This window comes from Bufo gargarizans, chromosome 1 (assembly GCF_014858855.1).
Source record: "Bufo gargarizans isolate SCDJY-AF-19 chromosome 1, ASM1485885v1, whole genome shotgun sequence".
In the NCBI taxonomy this organism is placed as follows: Eukaryota; Metazoa; Chordata; class Amphibia; order Anura; family Bufonidae; genus Bufo; species Bufo gargarizans.
The window spans coordinates 633,530,194-633,554,796 of record NC_058080.1 but is presented as its reverse complement, the minus strand read 5'-3'; the positions used below and the strand labels follow the sequence as shown (position 1 = coordinate 633,554,796).

The following is a 24,603-nucleotide window of genomic DNA, read 5'->3' as shown; positions in this document are numbered from 1 at the left end:
GACATTGATCGGGAGCTTAGACTCCGACCGAGACCATGTGCCTTGGACTGTCCTGGGAGGGAACACTCCTCCCCAACCCCGCAGACTGGTGTCGGTGGTAACAACCGGATATCGGAAGGAAAGACCTTCCCAGAACTGGAACCGACAGCCACCAACAAAGCGACAACCTCACCTGAGGAGAGTGTCGGATGGGATAGTCCAGGCTCTCTAAAGATTTGTCCCAGGAGGAGGCGAATCTGTGCCGCATCAGTGTCCAGAAGTATACCCAGAAACACCAGTTGTCTGGAGGGAGTCAGAGATGACTTCTGCAGATTGACCAGCCACCCGAAAAATGTACAAGGGCTTCCAGCGTGATCCGTACGCTGCTCGACGCCTGAGCAAAAGAGGGTGCCTTAATGAGGATGTCTTCCAGATAAGGCATAAGGAAGATGCCTCTGGAACGGAGCAGGGGCCTGAATTTTTGTGAAGACCTGAGGTGCAGTTGCCAGTCCGAACGGGGGGGGGGGGGGGGGGGGGGGCAACAAACTGGTAATGATGGTCTCCTATCACAAACCTCAGGAAGCGCTGGTGACTCCGCGCAATGGGGACATGGAGGTATGCGTCCTGGATATCTACGGCCGAAAGAAATTCCCCCTGCTCCAGAGAAGCGATTACGGAACGAAGGGATTCCCTCCGAAACCGCTGGAGACGGAGGAACTTGTTCAGTAGTTTGAGGTCCAGGATTGGGCGCACTGAGCCCTCCTTTTTGGGGACCACAAAAAGGTTTGAATGGAACCCCTTGAACCTCTCTGCTGGGGAAACAGGAGAGATGACTCCCCAGTCTAAGAGGAACTGAATGGCCTGGGAGAAGGCGGCCGCCCTCTCGGGGTCCCGTGGAAGACGGGATTGAAAAAACCTGTCTGGGGGAAGGGACAGGAAAGCGTATCCCGAGGATACAATCTCGAGTGCCCAAGCGTCGGAGACGTGGGCCCCCCAGACGGAAAGAGGCGGCCCCTCACCCTGTTGGGCGGGGGCGCACCTTCAGGCTGAGGACTGCTTAGCCGCAGAAGGTCGAGCCACCTGAGGCCTGGGACGCCAGGAGGGCTGTGCCCAAAATGACGCTTTTTTGCGTAGATCCTGGGAAGTAAACCCGCCTTCCCTTAGCGGAAGAGCTTGTTGCGGGAACTAGTGAATCGATGAAAGGGCCTGCCACATGAGGAACCTCACCTAACGTGAGAGGCCCCTCTAGGCTGTGGGAGATGGGTGCTCTTGCCTGCCGTGGCCTCAGAAATAATTTCGCCCAGCCGAGAACCAAAGAGACGGATGCCGGCAAAGGGAAGTCCGACTAAAGAATGCTTGGAAGTCACGTCCGCTGCCCACACCTTCAGCCAAATCTCGCGGCGTAAGGAGACTGCAAGCGCTGAAGAGCGCGAGATGAGGCTCCAGCGTCCAAAGACACCTCGCAGAGTAACTTCCACGCCTGGATGATCAGCTGCGCCAAGGATTGGAGATCCTGAGCAGGGACCTCGGATACCAAGTCCTGGTCCAGCTGACTGCCCCACTCAGAGATCGCCTTTGCCACCCATGCGGAGGCGTACATGTGCCTAAGGGCTGACCCTGTAGCTGCAAAGACGGACTTCGTCAGGAATTCCATCCGACGATCTTCAGCGGACTGAAGGGAGGATCCATCGGCTATAGGAATAGCCGTATTTTTGGCGAGCCATGCCACTGGTGGGTCCACCTTAGAAGGGGATGCCAACGTGGAAACACAATCCGCTGGGAAAGGATATGGGATGTCCAACTTTTTTGGGGTGGAAAAATGCATGTCTGGATGATCCCAAGCCTTGAAAACCACCGCCGAAAAATCATTATGGCGAGGTAAAACACCCTTGAGGCCTGTTTTGGACAGAAGGAGGATACCCCCTGTTGGTCAGTCGGGGGGAATCATCCTGCACCTGGAAGATGTAATGGATGGCAGCAATGAGGCTACCCTCAGCTGAGGCCAACTTAGAAGGCTGCTCCGTATCCATATCCAAATTCTCAACCTCTCCTTTGACAGCACGTCCCCAGGGGAAGAAAAACCTGAGCAAGACCGTACACAATGTGGAGAGGGAGATACGTCAGAGGAAGAAATATGGGGAAGCTCTGGAGGGTGCATCTGAGGGAGGTGCAGCCTGCGCTGATGGCAGATTCTCAACCAAGCGACCCACTATAGATAGGGTGGATTGGGAGATTTTAGCAAGGTTTTCCACCACCTGGGAGTTCTGGCCCAATCGGGTAACTCGGATGCCAGAGGGGGAGGCAGCGGTATGGGCTGAAGTGGGGCCCCTTGACCAGCAGTGCAGACAGAATCCGGTTGCCTGCAAATGAATTTTGCCTGACCCATAGAGCAGGCATAATGGACAGCTATTGGAAGCAGAGAAAGAACCCCAAATGGATCAGACATGATGTATCCAGGAAGATACGCCTGAGGCTGGAGAGTATACAGTGACCTGAGGAGAGTAGCAACAGTTCCTACCAGGGCCAGGAGCAGACCCTGTCCGGAGAGGATGTCCAGAGAAGAACTGCCTAAGCGCTTTGGCCGGAAGAGAAGGCCCGCCCCCTTAGGTCCTGCATCTCCTGCTCAGTGCCACCCAGTAACCCTCGCAGTGCCAGTAAAAAGTAACCCCCGCAGCTTCTCCCTAAGCCTGCCGCTTCCGTCCCAATCTGAGCGCTGATAGGCCCCGCCCCCTCCCAACCTGATGTGCTCCTCTGTTCAGAAGTGCAAGAGCGCCGAGTAATAATAATCACCCCGCCAGCCGGTCACGCAGGAGACCGGAGAGTGCCTCTTCCAGAGAGGGAGAGGGGAGCGACGGCCTGGAGCAGGCATCACTTATCTGTCCAGCCGCCATCTTCACCCTTCCTCTTCTCCAGAAGGGTCATCCCTTCAGCTACTGGCACCGTAGTGGCAGGATGCTGGAAGAGGGACTTGGATGGGTGACCCTTCAGCTGGCGGGATGCAGGGAAGCAAGGCTGCTCTTTTTCCCCACCTGAAAAAGAGGAAAAAAATAATAAAAGAAAAAAAAAAATCCTCAGGAGCTGTCTTGCCTCCTATTGACACACACAAAAAAAAAACTGAAGCTCTCTCTCCAGGCTGGAGGGGGTATAGCTGCCAGGAGAGGAGCTAACAGCTTTATCTAGTGCCAACGCCTCCTAGAGGACATAGCTATACCACGGTTTGTGTGTCCCCCAATGAATTTGGGCAAGAAAATGATGATTACACTTACCGGTAATCGGATTTTCCTGACCCCACGACAGCACCACTGAGAGATGGCTCCTCCTCCATGGACAGGAAACCTGTAGCATAAAAAGGTGGAGCCACTCTCCCACCTCAGTGGGTTTACAGAGCATGAGAGGGACTCCCCTTTTGATTAATACCATACATATATATATACACACCTTTTTTTTTTTTTTTTTTTTTTTTTTTTGCATCACCACGTGAATTTTTTCACCCACCACCACCTTAGGGAGGGAATTAGACGGGTGCTGTCGTGGGGTCAGGAAAATCCGATTACCGGTAAGTGTAATCATCATTTTTCCCCTCCCCCACGACAGCACCACTGAGAGAGATTACATAGAATTCAAGGGAGGGTTACCACTTCTAACACCTTAGTACCAAAGAGGAGGTCAGAAACAGAGTCAAGTTGAAGCCTATAGTGCTTATAGAAAGTAGAAGGAGAAGCCCATGTGGCTGCCCTCAGGGCCGATCCTAGGGTCACAGGCGCCTGGGTGCAGAAATATTTCTGGCGCCCCTACATGGGCGTGGTTATCTTACTAACTCCTCCCCCTTTACAATGTTTCTATGGCAACAACTTCAGCCCCCAACTTCAGCCCCACCCCCTTGCAGTCTAGGGGCGGAGCCAAACCCGGAAGCACAATTGAGGGGCAGGGCCAGCCACCAGTAAGATAGGAAGGCTTCAGCCAACACACAAGCTTTGCAACAATATAGGAAGCTACAGAAAAGTCTTATAATATCCTCAGTGGATCTCAACCTCCCAATCCTCCACACCCTGTACAGGTCAGTGCCCCCGAAATTGCACTCACAGTTCTCCAGCAACTCTGGCAAATACCACCTATTCCGTACAGGGTGGGTTTACATCTGCGTTATGCAATTCCGTTATAGGTTCCGTTTCAAACGGAATATAACGGAATGGCCAGATGGAATGCAAAACGGAAACCTTTAAGGGTCCATTCACACGTCCGTTGTTTCTTTCCTGATCTGTTCCGTTTTTTGCGGAACAGATCTGGACCAGTTCTGTACCCATTCATTTTCAATGGGTCCTGAAAAAAAATCTGAAATTGAGCTGTCCGATTTTTTTCAGGACCCATTGAAAATGAATGGGTCCAGATCTGTTCCGCAAAAAACGTAACAGATCAGGAAAGAAACAACGGACGTGTGAATGGACCCTAAGAGGCATTCCGTTTTGCTCTGTCCTAATAGAAGTTTATGAGAAAGCATAACGGATCAGTCTGGGTCCCCTTATGCAAGACGGACTTTGTTTTCAGTCTTGCATAACAGGAACCAGATGGATCAGTTTTGATTCCCATAGACTTTTAAGAGGACGGAGAGCAAACGGAAAGCCTCCTGCAGAGTCTGCACTGTACGAGAGAGAGAGAGCAGTGGCTGTGAAGGGAAAAGTTCCAGAGCACAATGACAGCCCCAGAGCCTCTCTGCTGCCTGACCAACCGTATGCTGCCACAGCGCCAGCCCAGCCTGCAGGACATCAGAGAGGCCTGGGGTCCACATTATAGCACCACTACATTTACTTATTATCAAAAAGCATCATACATAACCAAGCAAAAGCCAGAATATAATAAAAGACAAAAACATTAAACTACATTTATAATAAAACAATTTACTTACAAAAGAAGCGATTCAGTCGTCTGCTGTACCGTCCTCTGCTTGCTTCCACTGATTATGTGCCCTCCTTTCTGCCTGCGCACTGTTATGGGGGATCTGTGGATGACAGTATGACACACTGTTATGGGGGATCTGTGGATGACAGTATGACGCACTGTTATGGGGGATCTGTGGATGACACTGTTATGGGGGATCTGTGGATGACGCACTGTTAGGGGGCATCTGTGGATGACGCACTGTTATGGGGGATCTGTGGATGACACACTGTTATGGGCATCAGTGGATGACGCACTGTTATGGGCATCAGTGGATGACGCACTGTTATGGGGGATCTGTGTATGACGCACTGTTATGGGGGATCTGTGGATGACGCACTGTTATGGGGGATCTGTGGATGACACACTGTTATGGGCATCAGTGGATTACACACGGTTATGGGGGCATCTGTGGATGACACTGTTATGGAACTTATGGGGACATCTGTGGGTGACACACTGTTATGGGGCATCTGTGGATGACACTGTTATAGGTGGCCGGGGGGATCTGTGGATGACACACATATATGGCAGGCAGCGCAAGCATCTTGTGCTATATAAATGTGTCATCATCCACATATCACTTCTCCTCCCCCCCCCATAACAGTGTCCCACCCTATTGTAAGACGTCCGTTCCTTTATGTAAGTGAGCTATTGAGCTTGTAAATAAACTTGTGCAAAGTATATGAGTAGTTAGTAACTACTCATATAGTTTGCAGTTTGCACAAGTTTATTTACAAGCTCAATAGCTCACTTAGGGCTCTTTCACACCTGCGTTATAGTCTTCCGGCATAGAGTTCCGTCGTCGGGGCTCTATGCCGGAAGAATACTGATCAGGATTTTCCTAATGCATTCTGAATGGACAGTCCGTCCTTCAGGATGCATCAGGATGTCTTCCGTTCCGGAACGGAACGTTTTTTGGCCGCAGCAAATAGCGCAGCATGCTGCGCTTTTTGCTCCGGCCAAAAATCCGGAACACTTGCCGCAAGGCCGGATCCGGAATGAATGCCCATTGAAAGGCATTGATCCGGATCCGGCCTTAAGCTAAACGTCGTTTCGGCGCATTGCCGGATGCGACGTTTAGCTTTTTCTCAATGGTTACCATGGCTGCCGGGACGCTAAAGTCCTGGCAGCCATGGTAAAGTGTAGGGGGGAGCGGGGAGCAGCATACTTACCGACTTACCGTCCGTGCGGCTCCCGGGGCGCTCCAGAGTGACGTCAGGGCGCCCCAAGCGCATGGATCACGTGATCGCATGTACACGTCATCCGTGCGCCTGGGGCGCTCTGACGTCATTCTGGAGCGCCCCGGGAGCCGCACGGATGGTAAGTATGCCGCTCCCCCGCTCCCCACTACTACTATGGCAACCAGGACTTTAATAGCGTCCTGGGTGCCATAGTAACACTGAAAGCATTCTGAAGACGGATCCGTCTTCAAATGCTTTAAGTACACTTGCGTTTTTCCGGATCCGGCGTGTAATTCCGGCAAGTGGAGTACACGCCGGATCCGGACAACGCAAGTGTGAAAGAGGCCTTACATAAGTTACTATCTTATCTAATATAATCTATCACTAATCATCACTATTCACTCTAACTTACTGCCTGGGACAGTCAGGAGTCAGGACTCAGTCAGGACTCAGGACTCCAAATGTATTCTCACAGTCACAGCGAACTTAGTACAAGCCAGTTGGCACTACTAGGGCGCAGGGGCGGGCACTGGCAGGCAGAAGCTGGTGGCGTGGCTGGCGTGGCACTGGCAGTGCTCCAGTCCCGCTCTTCAATATTCAAAATTGGCGCCCGGCGGCAGCGTAACTGTAACGTAACGTGACGTCACTCACTACGTTACGTCGCAGTGAGCGACGTTACGCTGCCGGCCGGAAGATGGGAGGCAGTCAGGAAGAGCACGGAGGCGGAGCACGGAGGCGGAGCACAGGACAGGAGGCAGACTCGCAGAGCACAGGAGGCGGACTACAGGAGGCGGTCTCAGTCTCACACGTGAGTCACGTCAGTATATGTGTGTGTCAGTCTGTGTGTCTGTTCTTTGTGTCACGGACTCGTCACTGTCACGGCACACCCCCGGCCCCACTCGAACCCTGAGGCGGCCCGGCCCACCGGGAGGTGGTTAAAAAAAAAAAAAAAAAAGTCCCGGCGGCTCGCTCGGCGCCTTTCGGGTGACAGCGCTGGGGTGCGGGGCACCCACTGCACCCCGTGTAGGATCGGCCCTGGCTGCCCTACAGATCTGGTCAATAGAGACATTAGATCTTTCTGCCCAGGAGGTAGACATTGCCCTGGTAGAGTGAGCCTTCAGTGACAGTGGAGGGGAAAGACCAGAACACGAGTAGGCTAGGGAAATAAGTTCTCGTATCCACCTAGCAATAGTACTCTTGGAGGCCGTATTACCTTTTCGAGCCCCAGCGTATAATACAAACAAGGAAGAGGTCTTTCTCCAATCTTTTGATTTCTCCAGATAATGGATCAGGCATCTTTTCACATCCAGTAAGTGCCATCTATCTTCTTCCTCATTTTAAGGGTCTGGAAAAAAGACTGGCAAGACAATCTCCTGCAACCTGTTAGTCTTGGAAGGTACCTTGGGAATGAACTTTGGATCTGGCCTAAGAACCACTCTATCCTTACGTATGGACATAAATGGGGAGTTGATGGACAGTGCCTGAAGCTCGCTAACTCTACGGGCTGAAGTTAATGCTATTAGCATGACTAACTTTAAAGTAAGATTTTTAATAGAACTTTCCATCATAGGCTCAAAGGGGGGACTGGTCAAGGCTTTTAAGACTAAGTTCAAATCCCAGGGGGGAAACCTAGGACCCCTAACAGGCGCAACCCTATCAACTGCCTTAAAGAACCTGACTATCCAGGGATCCATAGCCAGACTTCTACCACATAAGCCCGAGAGGGCCGAAACCTGCACCTTCAAAGTGCTCTTGGCCAAACCTAATGACAGACCTCTTTGTAGAAATTCTAAGACCTGTTTAGTGGAAACCTTCTCAGGCCAAACATCAGTGTCCCGACCTGAAAAGGAAAGAAATCTTTTCCATATCCTTGCATAAATGGTATTTGTTACCCTCTTTCTACTACTAAGAATGGTGGAGGTCAAGGCCTCAGAGAAGCCTTTCTTAATCAGGTGCACCCTCTCAATCTCTATGCCGTAAGGTGCAGGGACCCTACCTCTGGATGTATCACTGGGCCCTGCCTCAGGAGGTCCGGAATGTCGGGAAGAACCCATGGCTCCGCTATTGACATGGATCTGAGTAGAGAGAACCAGGCTCTCCTTGGCCAAAAGGGGGCGATGACTATTGGGTTCGACCTCTCTTCCCTTATCTTCCTGAGAACTCTGGGTAGGAGCTGAAGGGGGGGGGGGGGGGGGGGGAAGCATATCCCAGACAGAATCTCCAATCCAGGAGAAAGGCATCTATCCCATAAGGGGATTCGTAGGGACTGAGGGAGCAAAACCTTTCTACCTGTCTGTTCTCCCTGATAGCAAATAGATCTATATCTGGTACCCCCCATAGATCCACAATCTTTGCAAATATGGCCGGATTCAGGGACCACTCCCCCTGCTTTAAACGATGACGGCTCAGGAAGTCGGCCTGGACATTCTCTACCCCCCTTATATGTAGGGCGGATATATGGGTTAGTTCCTCCTGAAATTCTGAGAATATCATCCCTGTCTCCCTCATCAAAGATAGGGATCTGGTACCTCCCTGGCGGTTCAGATACGAAACTACTGTTCTGTTGTCTGACATTACTCTGACATGTTGGTGCTGGAGTCCTGGCCGTCAACAACACTGCCCTTAATTCCTTCCTGTTGGACGAGAACTGTCTCTGTAACGGGGACCAGATTCCCTGCCTCACTTGACCCTGGAAATGAGCCCCCCATCCCCAAGGGCTGGCATCCGTAGTGATCACCACTGGATTGGGGTAACTCCATGGAATACCCTGGTCTAAATTTCGTAACTCCAGCCACCAATTGAGGGAGATCAGAGTCCTCTGGCTGAGACATATCTGGGAGTCTAACGTTATCTCCTTTCGTTTTGTCCAATTCAATACTTCCCATTGCAATATCCTTGAATGAAACTGAGCCCAACGGACTGCTGGAATACAGGCCGTCATTAACCCTAACAAAGACATTGCTTTCCGGACTGACATTTCTGGGTTCTGCCGAGCCCTCCCGGCTTCGTTCTGGATCTTCCCTATCTTCTCTGCTGGAAGAAAAGTCCTTTGCTGTAGAGAATCCAACCGAAGTCCCAGAAATATCTGACTTGTGCTGGGTTCCAACCTGGATTTTTTGGAATTGATCATCCATCCCAGCTGTTCCAGGATCCGAATCACTGTCCGTACTGACTTCTGACATGTCTCCCGTGATTCTGCAATAATCAAGAGGTCGTCCAGGTAAGGGAGGAATAAAACATCCTCCTTTCAAATGAAGGACGCTACTTCCGCCATCACCTTGGTAAAGGTTCTCGGGGCCGTACATAGGCCAAAGGGCATGGCCTGGAACTGAAGGTGTCTGATACTGGTACCCTCCGTAACCGCCACTCTCCGGAACTTCTGAAAAAAGGGATGCATCGGGATATGTAGATATGCATCCTTTAGATCTACTACCGCCATAAAACAACCCCGGAAAACTAAATGAATCGCTGATTTTATGGTCTCCATCTTGAACTTTTTTATCTTTAGGTATCTGTTCAAATGTTTAAAATTTATAATTGTTCGGAAGGATCCGTCTGGTTTTTTTGACCAAGAACAGCGTGGAGTAGAAACCCACTCCCTGCTCTGCTCTTGGTACCGGGACTAACACACTTTTTTCTATTAGTAGATGTACCTCTTTTGATAACTGTCTGGACTCTTTTGTTACCACAAACCTCTGCGGACAATGACCCCGAAACTGCAACTTTAAGCCCTCTGTAACAATGTCGTACACCCACCTTCCTGCGACTTCTCTCCAGGCAGAGGGAAAGAACCTTAGTCTTCCCCCTACCTGTAGCCTGGCGTCACTTTTTGGAAGATTTATCTTTCTGAGAGGAAGAGGAACCTAAAGCCTCTACCTCCTGAGCCCTTTGGCCTGGGAAACTGATCTCTATCCCCCGGCTGTCTTCTTCCCTGAGATCTAGGGGCGTTCTGAAAGGGACGTCTATAAGGCCTGAACTGCGAAAAGGAAGACTCCTGAGGCATTCTCTTCTTCCTATCAGCCGCCTTCTCTAGAAGAGCATCTAACTCAGGACCGAATAAAAACTGTCCCTGACAGGGAAGGCTACTTAAGCGTTGTTTAGAGGCTATATCGCCCCCTCTCCAGTTCTTAAGCCAGAGGGCCCTAAGGGCGGAATTAGAGGTGGAAGCCGACCTGGCTGCTAGACGAACTGCCTCTACCGAGGCGTCTGATAGGAAGTCAACAGCTTTCTGTAGGGTCGGAAGTGAATTCAATATCTGGTCTCTAGGGCATTTATCCCTTAACTGACCTTCTAACCTCTCCAGCCATAATGCTAGGGACCTAGCAGTAACGGTTGCTGCAATGTTGGGCCTAAAGGAGGCAGTGGATGCTTCCCAGGTATTCCTCAGGCAAGAATCTATCTTCTCATCCAGCGGATCCTTAAAAAAACCCATGTCGTCAAACGGCAATGAAGATCTTCTGGATACTTTTGAAATGGCTACGTCCAACTTTGGCGCTTTATCCCACGAAGTAGAAGCTGCTTCCTCGAACGGGTATTTTCTTTTAAAATTTTTACTAATAAAGGCCTTCTTATCAGGTTTTTTCCACTCTTTTTCTATCAGTGCTGATACGCTCTTATGCAAGGGGAAACATCTTCTCTTTTCCCGTAATCCTTCAAAGACTACATCAGCAACCGACCTATCTTCTTTGGCGTCTTCCAGCTCTAATGTCGCTCTAATTGTTTTTAACAATTTTTCAGTATCAGATACTGGGAACAGGAATTTCTTCTCCTGTTCCTCCTCCGCGAATGATTAATCTTCCGATCTGTCATCCCCCTCATTTTCGCTAACCGACTCCGGCTCTGAGTCTGTTTTATCTACCGGCTTCGACTTTTTCGCTGTCTTAAGGGATTCCTTAACCTCTGCCTTAATGAGATTTTTAATGTCCCGCATCAGATTGGGGGATTCCTCCGCCAAGGTTCTTTCAATGCAGTCCTGACATAACTTCTTATTATAGGACGTTGACAAAGGGCATCTACACAGGGCGCACTCTTTGTTTTTTCTCTTAGATGCGGCTTTTTTAGCTGCCATCGGCTGCTTCTCTGGTTCCGTCTCCTCAGGTCTCTTTTCCTGCTCCATACTTATCCTGGAGGTATAGAGAATACTGAAATCAATATGCTGCAGGGAACAGCACCTCTCCTCTGAGAGTTCCGCATGTTCCCTGGGAGCGCCTTTAAGATGCCGCCAACCTCTCAGTCTGCTGCAGGCAAAAAAACAACTGGCAGAAGCTCTGGTAATCAGGTGAGAGCACAGCTATCCCTTCTTCCACTCCTTCCTCCGTCCTGCTGTGTTCCGATCTGCTGGAACGCATGGGTACTTACATATCCGGCCTGGAACCGGAAGTCGTCAGTGGAACGCACGTCAAAGCTGACGTCACTCCTGCGACTTCCGGTTTGGCGCTCCGACACGCTCCACTGCCCGGCCTTCGCCCGCAGTCCCCGCTGGGTGCGCATCCGGGGAAAACAGCCCTTTGGCTTGTTCCCCCTCGCCGCCTGCCTTGCGGCAGCACTCGGGCCTCTCCTTTGAGGGACCGGTGCCTTCAGCCCCAGGATCAGCAGCCGGCCCGGACCAACTCCCGTCCCTCAGTGAACCACCGGTAAGGGCTGGCGTGACCCATGGCTCTCTAGGCTCTCCTAGGATTTCCAAGCCATGGGTCCCTGAAAAGAAAACACTACAAGTCTCCTGCTCCAGGGACAGGAAACCTCACTGAGGTGGGAGAGTGGCTCCACCTTTTTATGCTACAGGTTTCCTGTCCATGGAGGAGGAGCCATCTCTCAGTGGTGCTGTCGTGGGGGAGGGGAAAATAATATTTAAAGGGGTCGTCAGCCATGCTTTCTTGAAACCGCTTGGATTACACAGTAATACAAGTCACTCACATGGCAAGAGTCCCCCACCGTTCTCTGTACATTCTGCTTGGGCAATGACAAGTCACCCCTACATCTGTCACACGTCGGCAAGGAGAGGGGTTAATAAGGAGAGTATGATTTCTTAATTTTTTTTTTTACATTCTAAGAGGTTTTTAAATGTTTTCACATGGCTAGACAACTCCTTTAAGACCAGTTAATGCTATCTTGTATAACAGGTTAGAGGTTACCGAGTCCCACTGTGGCCATCCTGGGTTTATAACATTTTAAATCTACATTTCCCTAGGATAGATCATTGGTGCCTTCTTATTGTACTCGTCTGCTGGAGTTCAAATCTGACCTGCGAAACATGGAGTCCACGTGGTCTTCATTGACTGTCAGGGGTTGTCTCACTTCAGCAAATGGCATTTATCATGTAGAGGAAGTTATTACTAATACAAGGCACTTAATGTATTGTGATTGTCCATATTGTCTCCTTTGCTGGCTTGATTCATTTTTTGTACCAAAACAAGACCTTTGCTCAATTAAAAACACAACTTTTACTAAGTTAGGCTTAAAAAATATGGGGAAACCCAGTTAAGTGCTCAAAAATAACAGTGATAGTGATTGTACGCAGTTAGGCTCGCATTGCTGTATGGATTCTTCTATGTGACAGAGTACTACATAGCCCTAAGTATGATCCCTAAACCATGTGTTAGGCAGGGTATAATAGCCCCTACCCTATCAGCAATACAGAGCATCCGCACAGATAGGGGCGACCCCGTCGGGAACCTGTCCCTATAGGGGGCCTAAATCCCTAATAGTATCCCTCTCTAATGTCCCAGCATGTTTCATCCCACTACACAGGCACTCATCAGGGGAGGTATATAATCTTAGAGAGTCACCTAGAGTGAAAATAAAAGGGAAAAACACAAAACAAAAACAGAACCAATTTGTTCTAAATATAGGGTAAAAGGATCACATGCAAATTGTTCCAACATCCACTAACCGCTATAATATGTAGTTCAGTTGAATGCTGGAGATGTCGAATAGATAGACAGGTCCATTTTTTCCAGGGACAGCTTCAGACAGTGGTCCGTGTCCCAGTGTGGTGCGGGGAAGTATTACCCAGCATCCACATCTCACTGCCTGTGTATTTTCTCAGGAGGGTAGCGCTCGGTATTGCACCGGTTTCCCTCTTTAAATACCCCGCTCTGATGCAGCCCATTAATAGCTCCACCCCCACTCCTTGTGCGCTGGAACGCATGCCGGAAGCGCACGCCCAAAGGAGAGGGGGAGGGAGGAGCGACCACGTGACAATTGGGCAGGCCGGAAGTACGTGACGTTGCGAGTACACGTCATCCATTGCTAAGCAACCGGGTGACGCGCAACTCCGCCGTCTAGTCTGATAGCTTGACTTATTCAACATACGAGCACTGTTGCTCGATCTAGGATTTTTTGGCAGACTCAGAGGCGGGTATAATTCTAGATTATTTAGCTATAATAGAAGAGCGCAATACTTATTGCTAAGAGGACATATACATATATGTACACCAAGCAGGGTGTGTTTCATAATATCAAACCGCACATATATAGTCCTTATACATGGCTACACATATCCACAAGTAGCTCAAATGAAACAGCCATAACTCAATTGGTCATTAGGATACACTGTTTTCATATAAAATATCCATTTGGCCTCGCATTGTAGCATTCTATCCATCATTTTATCCCAATTTCCTCTTCCGCCAGATTGTTTTATCAAATTAAATCCCATAAATTCTAGGGAGTCCAGTCTTCCATCATGTTCAAATCTGACATGACGGGAGACTGATGTCTCTCTCTCATTTGTAATGTCTCCAATATGTTCGCCTATTCTGCGCCTGAATTCCCTCTTAGTCTTTCCGATGTACTCTTTTCCACACTTACACGTAATTTTGTAGATGACACCCTTTAATTTACAGTTAATCATATCTCTGATGGTATACACCCTTCCTGTGACATTGCTGGCAAATGTTGTTCCAAGACGTATATATTTGCCGGAGATGCAAGCACCACATTTATAGCAGCCCATGACTGGTTTATTCAACCATGTTCTGGGTACTGGAGGTCCTACAAGTCCAAACATTTGTAGGACCTCCAGTACCCAGAACATGGTTGAATAAACCAGTCATGGGCTGCTATAAATGTGGTGCTTGCGTCTCCTGCAAATATATATGTCGTGGAACAACATTTGCGAGCAATGTCACAGGAAGGGTGTATACCATCAGAGATATGATTAACTGTAAATCAAAGGGTGTCATCTGCAAAATGACGTGTAAGTGTGGAAAAGAGTACATCGGAAAGACTAAGAGGGAATTCAGGCGCAGAATAGGTGAACATATTGGAGACATTACAAATGAGAGAGAGACATCAGACAGGTTCATGACGGTGTTGCTCCTATAGGGGCGGGTGCTCTGTATTGCTGATAGGCAGGGTATAATAGCCCCTACCCCAACACATGGTTTAGGGATCATACTTCGGGCTATGTAGTACTCTGTCCCATTGAAGAATCCATACAGCAATGCGAGCCTAACCGCGTACAATCAATCCATTTGGATTTACACAGACGGTTGTAACACGGACAGACTGACACTCTTGGATCTGGTAAGACCATTCCTTATTATAGGGACTGTCCGGTTACAGTTATTTACCGAGATACACATTTATGATATCACTGTTCTTTTTGAGCACTTAACTGGGCTTCCCCATATTTTTAAGCGCAGCTTAGTAAAAGTTATGTTTTAATTGAGCAAAGGTCTTATTTTGGTGTTTTGGTACAAGATTTGCTGAGGCCTATTAGTCGCATTACAATACAGTATACAATACTAAAACTCTCTCGATTCATTTTTCCATCACATTATACACCGCTTGTTTCCAGGGGTTATGACCACCGTACAATCCAGCAGTAGTGGTCGGGCTTGCACACTAAGAAAAAGCACCAGCCTCTGTGGACGCCAGTGGTCTCCGTCACTGGAGAGGTTGATGCCTCTTCCTATAGAGTGCAAGCACGGCCACTACTGTTGTATTACAGGGTGGTCTTAACTCCTGGAAACAAGAAGTGCATAATGTGATGGGAAAAAAAAATAAAGTCAGCAAAAAGGAGGCAATATGGACAATCACAATACATTAGTAAGAGTCTTGTATTAACTTTCTCTACATAATAAATGCCATTTGTTGAAGTGACAACCCGAGGGGTGGGCGATATATGCGATATGCACGATATGAATCTGTGCAACGATACAGATTTGTCCATATTGCCAGACCGCGATATGACCACGGAGTGGTAGTGAATTGAAGAAGCTTCTCACCGCTCCGTGACTCCGCGCTGTACTGGAGTGGCCAGGGCCTGGCGTGCACACAGCGTCGGCCCGCTGGCTGACGCTGTATGTGACGTCAGGTCACGCCCATAATGCATGCTGGGAAGAAGACGCGACACCTGCAGACTGCCGAGCACCCCACAGGAAAGTAAGTATAGCGATGTGTGTGTGTGTGTGTGTGTGTGGGTCTATTTGCAAAGGATGGCCATGGGGCTGATGGCACTGGCTCTGGGGGCCAAGGACATGTCTGATGGCAGATTATGGCAAATGCCATGGGGCTTGGGGCTGATGGCTCTGGGGGGACATGTCTGATGGCAGTTTTGTAATTTGTGTTTTTTGTATACATACAGAAGAATATAATATATTGCGATATATATCGCACATGCTTCAAATTATAATCGCAATATAGATTTTAGGCCATATTGCCCACCCCTACACAACCCTTTCAATAAAGTCATACAAACAGATCCAAATGTGTGTAAAGACATATTGCGAGCAGCTGGCGTGAATATGGATGCACTGCCACTAAAATAAGCTGGAGAAAGCAGACACTTTAGAAGTTCTTACACTTTAATTTCCATATATAGAAGAAATCTATATACAATCAGTGTGCATTTAAACAGTATATAAAGTCAATCAGTTTACTGGAATCCATACTGGCTGCATAGCACATTTGACATTATTGCCCATTTCTTAACAAAAAGGGAAAACAAATGGATTAACAATAAAATTTTGGCTGGTTTGGACAATTGAGCTGCTTGTCTGACAAGTTGCCTGGTTTTAAAACTATTTGTTATACTATCTCAGGCTGCACAGAATTTCCATAGATTTGATCACAACACTGACATTTGCTTAAAAACAAAAATAACCCTATAAAGTGTACTATACACTGCAACACTACATGACGCACAAATGGAATTTGTGTTCCCTTTCCCCCTTTTTTTACATTCTGAACATTTAATTCCATCAAAACTACTAAAAAAATAAAAAAAATATGAAATGAATATACATATATCCATACTTTATGAGAAGGCCTGAGTTGGTGGGGAAAGGAACAGTCAAAGAAAGCCTGAGGAAGGAAGAAATGTCCATTTAATAAATTTACAATAATTTACAGCAGTCTATGTATAAAAAAAATATTACAATTGATCATGTAAAAGAAAAACTGGCTATTTTACACTTTTAGGTACAGGTTTTAAATATTCAAGCATATGATGAGAAGCGGCAAGGTGGTTGCAGTGTACAATGTAAACAAATAGCTTTGGAAAGTGAACTAAGTCCTTGAGAGCATTTCCAATCACTTGTCATCATGATCACAGGTCAACAAGGAGGCCATTCATAGTTTCAAGATGATTTTTTCATTTTTTTTTTCTTTAATAAAATTCAGTTAAAATGGGCAGTGCTGAGGTCTCCGAAATAGTAAACATCTTTTAAGTTCATAAAAAAAAAAAAAAAAAAATGCCACATTTGCAGCACAGTGCAGCATATACCTTAAATACAAAAATATTCTCTGATCTGGTGTGATACTAGACCTTGCATTCAGGAAAGTAGAAAAGTCTGCCCTGGGCAGAGCCAGTCCATTTTCTTTCAAGTCATGTAAGGCAATTACTGTGATAATTTTACGGAATATGGCTAATGTCCAGGACTGAAGTCCCTCTGTTATGTTTTGCGGCCACTCCACAAATGTTCAGGAGTACTTTTATGATCCGAAGAACATTCAAAAGGTGATCTACGACCTAAAGGTGATCTAGAATCATAAGGAGACCTCTGGTCCAATGGAGATCTTGGCCCACTACTAGAAGCTCTATGGTCCAACTGCCAGTCTGAATGGTACCGGTAATCCCTGGAAGATTTGTGATGGCTGTAGTCAGAACCGGATCGGTGGTCTGAATGTAATCGGTGTTCAGAATGGGATCTGTGATCTGAAAGAGACCTGTCTTTTACATTTTCTTCAATGTTTGACCTATGATCTCTGCTTCTGTGATCATCCAATTTTCTGTGTTTGCTTTCACTGTGGTACCTAAAAAAAAATCAAAAAAAATCACTATTCTTAGTATATCAGCATACAGTACATAAAACAAAACAAAAAATATTTTGGAAGATTATAAATAGGGATGGGCGAATAGACCTCAGATGAAACATCCAAAGTTGATTTGTATAAAACTTTGTTAGAATACTGTACGGAGCAAGCACTCCATACAGTATTAGAATGCATTGGCTCAGATGAGCCAAAGTTATTACCGTATTTTTCATTTTATAAGACCACAATTTGTTCAAAACCCACAGAAATCACACCTTTTAGTTAAAAATATATTTTTTCTTATTTTCCTCCAAACCTAGGTGCATCTTATCAGGTGAGTCTTATAAAGCAAAAAATCCGGTACTTCGCAAAATTTATTTCTACTGTTAAAAACCTTTTACGAACTCTGAAGTAAGAACTTTGGTTCATCTGAGCCAATACATTCTAATACTCGCTCGGTACAGTATTCTGACAAAGTTTTATGCGAATAGACTTCAGATGTTTCTTCCGTAGTCAATTCACTCATACCTAATTATAAATCATGGCTGCTTGCTTCCAAAAACAGCACTGCACTTGTCCACACATTTTGGATTGCACTGTTCACTTAAAGGGAACCTGTCACCATGAAAATGTACAGGCTACAGGAAAAGCTACAGGCAGCAGGTTATAGAGCAGGAGGAGCGGAGCAGGTTGATATACAGTTTTGTGAGAAGAGATTAAGTGTAACTTCATTTATTTAAATTTGTGCTCATTCTGGACTTTGAAGTCAAGGAGGAGGTCCTATCAGTATTTGACAACTTTCCTTTTAAAAGAGGACCTTTCACCTGGATATCCTTAATCCAATTATTATCCTACCTTATAGTGCGGTCCTCAATGCTGTCTTGGCACTCAAGTTCTCGCGGGGCGCTCTGATTGGATGCGCTTGCAGCCAGGTAGAAGATAAACCGCGCCCAGGAGAACTACAAGTCCACGCCTAGTATAACAGAGTTGCCTCATTAGCATTGAGGCGCCAAAAGAAACGGGGACCACAGCAGACGAACGGGGAAGGGGGGGGAGGAGGGCTGTTCTTTAGAAAAAAAAAAAAAAGTGCCAAGACATCAGTGCGGGCCGCGCTATAAAAGGTAGGATAATAATTAGATTAAGGATATCCAGGTGAAACGTCCTCTTTAAGAAAGCAGCTATGTTTTCCTAATGCTGTAGCGCCCGTTTTTATTTTCAATAGTTTATTATTTCCTTTTGCTTCAGTAATGTCACACATTCTGCAGTTCTTCAGAGACAATCATCACTTTCATTACTCACTGCCCCCAATGGGGTGAAAAATGTAATTCCATACATGACAACATCATGGCAAACCAATCAACTGATGGCCTCTTTCACACCAGCTTTTCGAAATCCATCAGTATTCTGGCTCTGGATTATGGACCGATTCCTGATGTAGTCATCAGTATTGCTTCAGGATTTCCATGCGTATTATTTCCCCCATGCATTTGTTTTATACACTCCCATAGACTAATGTGGGTACTTGGGAACAAAACTCTGACACGCTGCAGATTTCAAAAACTGACGGAAATTATATGCCCATGTGAATAGCTCTATTCATTAACATTAGCAGTGGGTTCTGGAAAACCCGGGCCATAAATGGATTGCAAATACGCTTGTGTGAAAGAGGCTCATCTGTAATTCTTTTGGAGAGTGGGAGGAAATTAGATTTTTGTATTTACCGTAAAATCCCTTTCTCGTTCAATTCATTGGGGGACATGGCACCATGGGTATATGCCCAGCTACCACGAGTAGGCGACAATAGATATCAAAAGTGTAGTCTCAGCCCAGGTGGGATATACCCTCTCCACAGCCACTAGGCTAATCAGTTTGTACCAATAGCAGTAGTAGAGAAACAAAAAGCGAAGAACCAACATGTCCTGGACCAGGAAAGGAAATGAGAACAGCACCCCGTGACAGGAAAATAAGTGAAAACAGAGGGTGGGATCTGTGTGCCCCGATGAATTGAACGAGAAAGGGATTTTACGGCAAGTACATAAATCCAATTTTCTGGTTAATGTCATTGGGGGACACAGCACCATGGGACGTCCCAAAGCAGTCCCCCAGGGTGGGAAGGAAATCTCATGCAAAAAGTTAGATGCACAGGTGCTGGAGAACCTTGTGACCCAACCGGACCAGAAGAGGCCATAGCATGAAATAGTTCCAAAGGAAAAAATATAGGAGACCGTCAGGATCCCAAGGAAAAGTGCCTGTGAAAAGAGCCAAAAAAGGAATAAGGGTAAAAACATCAGGCTCCTCCAGAGGTGGGATAGGGAGCAGGGCAGATGTCGAGCAAGAACCAAGAGTTTAACAAGAGGGCACTAAAGAGGCTGACGAAGGATCTGGAAGAACCAGGGCTCCCTCTGAAGAAACAGGAGAGTAGCACAGCAACAACTGTTGGTAAAGACATAGCGATCTGCATACTGTGGGCAGAACTGTGTTTGTAAAAGTTAAGCCCTTGGAGGGGGTCATAGTCGCCCCTGATGAAGCAAACCAGGCAAAACCTAGGTCGGGCGGTTTTCTCTTAAGTGGATACATTTTATTCAATGCTTATTTTACCATCCTCATTTTGAGTATAATAAATCCTTATTTTGTAGGGCGATTCTGGCGGTACTTCACTATGTGTGCATACTTTTAAAACTTCTGCAGTAAACGGTTGTGGCGAAGATTTTCAGACCGTGGAGGATTTCGATGTCTGGCGGTGTCCAAGATAAATGGGAAAGATTGACAAATTTCTGATGTCATTGTGAATCTAGGCAGCGCGATCACCTTTACTTTTATTCCAACAAGAAAATTAAGACTATGAGGGTACCTGGCAGGAGAAAAAAAATGCCAGAAAGGAGCAGTCCTTAACCAAGGAGAAAACTTCCTGGAAACATTGGGGATCCAAATGAAGGGAGGGACACTTCCTGTAGACAGTGGAACTTAGAGACCACCTTAGGCAAAAAAGAGGGAGAATGTCTCAGTACTATCCTATCATCCTTGATGGACAGGTAGGGGGGCCTGCACGAGAAGGCCTGGATTTCCCCCACCCTTCTAGCCGTGGTGATAGCTACTAAGAAAACAGTTTTAAACGTAAATAATTTTAGTTACTGCCAGATTCTGTCAAATCTTAGATGTTACCTTTTTGCGGCTATAAAGAATTGTGGAAATTACCGCGTCCGAGAGGCCCGCGTCTGAGAGCATTCTCACTTCTTTTCCGCAGATCTCTGAGTGAAGGGCCTTCAAGGCTTCCCAGACTGCGGTTAACTCCTTCAGGTTGGAAAAGGCTAGGTTTAGATGTCCTTGCCAGCCACCCTGTACTACGGACCTGTCTGTAAAGGCTCCCCAGCTGTTTTTGCTGGCATCTGTAGCGATAGTGACTAAATGTATTTGTTGCCACGGGACGCCTGCGTTTAGATTCTTGCTGATCAACCACCAATTTAAAGAATCTCTTACATACTGAGGGACTTTTACCTTCAGCTCTAGTGAAGCTATGCTCTTGTTCCACCTTCTGAGCATGAAAGACTGATGAGTTCGCGAGTGAGCCTGGGCCCACTTCACTGCTGGGATAGGCTGAGGACATCAGACCCAAGATCTTCATTATTGACATGATTGTCACTCTCGATCTTCTGCGGAATAGAGTAAATTCCTGCTTGATAGTTTCAATCTTTTTCTGCGGGAGGAAGGTCTTCATGAGATCCGAGTCCAGCAGCATTCCTAAAAAGATCTTTCTTTTTTCGGTCCGGAGGTCTGACTTTTCCATATTTGTTAGCCACCCCAGATTTGTTAGTGAAACAAAGCCTAACTATCTGTTCTAACAGAAGACTCTCTGATCCTGCTGCTATTAGGAAGTCGTCTAAGTAAGGCACAACTAATATGCCTTTTAGATGAAGGTCTGCTATCACCTCTGCCAATCACTTTGGAGAAGACTCTTGGGGCTGATGTAATGCCGAAAGGAAGGACTTGGAATTGATAATTGTGTACCACCGAATTTTGTTGTACTGCAAATCTGAGGAATTTCTGATGTGCTCTGCAGATTGGAATATGGTACTACGTGTCGGTGAGGTCTAGGGTTGCCATAAAGATGTTTTTTTGTAATAGACTTATCGTGGATTATGCTCTCCATCTTGAATCGTTTGTCTTGAATCGTTTGTAAAGTAGATGTTGGTTTAGTCCTTTTAAGTTTATAATGGCTCTGTATGAGGGTAAAGCCGATTTTTTTGTAATTTTTGCTACCGGGGCATCCACTCTAGGACATTTGTCCCAAAAGGACATATCTTCTTCTGAAAAGGGATATTTTCTTTTCAGGACCCTAGAGACGCTCTGTCTTTTTTCCAGATCGGTCCATTCCTTACTAATTAATTTTGTAATATTAGAGTGGAGGGGAACAACCCTTTTCCTCTTTTCTCCTAAGCCTTTAAACATCAAATCCTGTATAGTTTTGGATTGTTTAGACTCCTCTAAGTTTAGGGTTGCTTTAAAGAGAACCTGTCACCTGGATTTGATGTATAGAGCTGAGGACATGGGTTGCTAGATGGCCGCTAGCACATCCGCAATACCCATTCCCCATAGCTCTGTGTGCTTTTATTGTGTAAAAAAACTGATTTGATACATATGCAAATTAACCTGAGATGAGTCCTGTACTTGAGATGAGTCAGGGACAGGACTCATCTCAGGTTAATTTGCATATGTATCAAATCAGTTTTTTTACACAATAAAAGCACACAGAGCTATGGGGACTGGATATTGCGGACGTGCTAGTGGTCATCTAGCAACCCATGTCCTCAGCTCTATACACAAAATACGGGTGACAGGTTCCCTTTAATGGCTTTCAATAATGCTTCGGTGTCCTCTATGGAACAGAGAGGCTTCCTGGATTCGTCCTCAGAGGAAAGAGGCTCCGAGGGGAGCTCCCCTTCATCCAAATCCTCTTCCTGATATTCAGACTCTAAAGTAGCAGACATCTCGGTCATGGAAGTAGAAGGTTTCTGGGACGTGGTGGCTAGTCTTTGATCCACAGTGCTGCTTACTTCCTCTTTAATTATATTTCTAATATTGTCCAATAAGGAAGGGGACTCTTCCGAAACAATTTTCTCCAAACACTTTGAACAAAGGGGTTTCTTATAACCTGACGGTAAGGCTTTTTTTTTTTACAAATGGAGCATATTTTGACTCGCTGAGATTCGGTGGATTTCTGTAGGGAAAACAAACTCCCACAGGTGAACTTCCCTGACCTATAGATATAAGTCAGAAAGCTTGTTTAACCCCTTAAGGACACAGGGCGTACAGGTACGCCCTTGTGCCCTGGTACTTAAGGACACAGGGCGTACATGTACGCCCTGTGCATTTTCGATCACTGCCGTGCGGCTGGCAGTGATCGGAACCCGGTGCCTGCTCAAATCATTGAGCAGGCACCTAGGCTAAATGCGCGGGGGGGTCCCGTGACCCCCCCATGTCGGCGATCGCGGCAAACCGCAGGTCAATTCAGACCTGCGGTTTGCTGCGATTTCTGCAGTTTCTGATCCCCGCGGTCCCTGACCGCGGGGATCAGAAACTTTTGCATTGGTAAAATATAAATGTATCCCTCCCCCCTGCACCCCTGAGTTATTCGAGCACGGTGGGAGGTGCAGGGGGAGGGTTGCGGGCTGTGCGGGCGGTGCGGTAGGCGGGATCGCGATCCCCCGCCCGCCTCCCATTGCGTAATCGTTGGCGTCTAGTGGGTTATACCAGGGTGCCAGCACATTGCTGGCACCCTGGTATAAACGGCTGACATCGGTGATGCGATGTCAGCCGTTTAACCCTTTCCATACAGCGGTCCGTACGGACCGCTGTATGGAAAAGGTTAACAGTAAGAGGGAGCTCCCTCCCTCTCCGATCGGGGGGCTGCTGTGCCTTTGCAGTCCCCCGAATGGAGAGGGAGAGAGCTTCCAGGCAGCCCCCCAAGTCCCGTCCTTACCCTTCCCCGTCTGCGCAGTTCTGGCCACTACTGAGCAGACGGGGAAGGTTCCCATGGCAACAGGACGCCTGCTCAGGCGTCCTGCTGTCCATGGTGCTGAACAGATCTGTGCTGAAAGCATAGATCTGTTCAGACAAAGTGTAAGTAAAATACAGTACAGTACAATATATATTGTACTGTACTGTATTATGCAGACATCAGACCCACTGGATCTTCAAGAACCAAGTGGGTCTGGGTCAAAAAAAAAAGTGAAAAATAAAGTAAAAATCAAAAAACACATTTATCACTGATTAAAAATGAAAAAAAAAAAAATTCCCTACACATGTTTGGTATCGCCGCGTCCGTAACGACCTGATCTATAAAACGGTCATGTTACTTTACCCGAACGGTGAACGCCATAAAAATAAAAAATTAAAAACTATGATGAAATTGGAATTTTGCCCACCTTACTTCCCAAAAAAGGTAATAAAAGTGATCAAAAAAGTTGCATCTACGCCAAAATTGTAACAATCAAACCGTTATCTCATCCCGCAAAAATCATACCCTACCCAAGATAATCGCCCAAAAACTGAAAAAGTTATGGCTCTTAGACTATGGAAACACTAAAACATGATTTCTTTTGTTTCAAAAATGAAATCATTGTGTAAAACTTACATAAATAAAAAAAAAAGTATACATATTAGGTATCGCCGCGTCCGTATTGACCGGCTCTATAAAAATATCACATGAACTAACCCCTCAGATGACCACCGTAAAAAAATTAAAATAAAAACGGTGTAAAAAAAGCCATTTTTTGTCATCTTCCGTCACAAAAAGTGTAATAGCAAGCAATTCAAAAAGTCATGTGCACCCCAAAATCGTGCCAATCAAACCGTCATCTCATCCCACAAAAAATGAGACCCTACTTAAGATAATCGCCCAAAAATTTAAAAAACTATGGCTCTTAGACTATGGAGACACTAAAACATTTTTTTTTGTTTTAAAAATGAAATTATTGTGTAAAACGTACATAAATAAAAAAAATTGTATACATATTGGGTATCACCGCGTCCGTGACAACCTGCTCTTTAAAATTACGTCATGATCTAACCTGTCAGATGAATGGTGTAAATAACAAAAAAAAAAAACGGTGCCAAAAAAGCAATTTCTTGTTACCTTGCCGCACAAAAAGTGTAATATAGAGCAACCAAAAATCATATGTACCCTAAACTTGTACCAACAAAACTGCCACCCTATCCCGTAGTTTCTAAAATGGGGTCACTTTTTTGG

General features: G+C 46.5%; 1 protein-coding gene across 2 annotated transcripts in view; it reads right to left on the bottom strand.

Moving 5' to 3' along the window:
• Positions 1-15,886: 15,886 nt before the first annotated feature.
• The window catches only part of CHD1 (chromodomain helicase DNA binding protein 1), a 128,333-nt gene continuing 119,616 nt past the window's right edge, over positions 15,887-24,603 (bottom strand). For both annotated transcript variants that reach the window (XM_044275977.1, XM_044275976.1), the window contains exon 37: positions 15,887-17,357. In XM_044275977.1, coding sequence (XP_044131912.1) covers positions 16,997-17,357 — 361 coding nt within the window. In that variant the 3' untranslated portion in view covers positions 15,887-16,996. The remainder of the gene's footprint in view (positions 17,358-24,603) is intronic.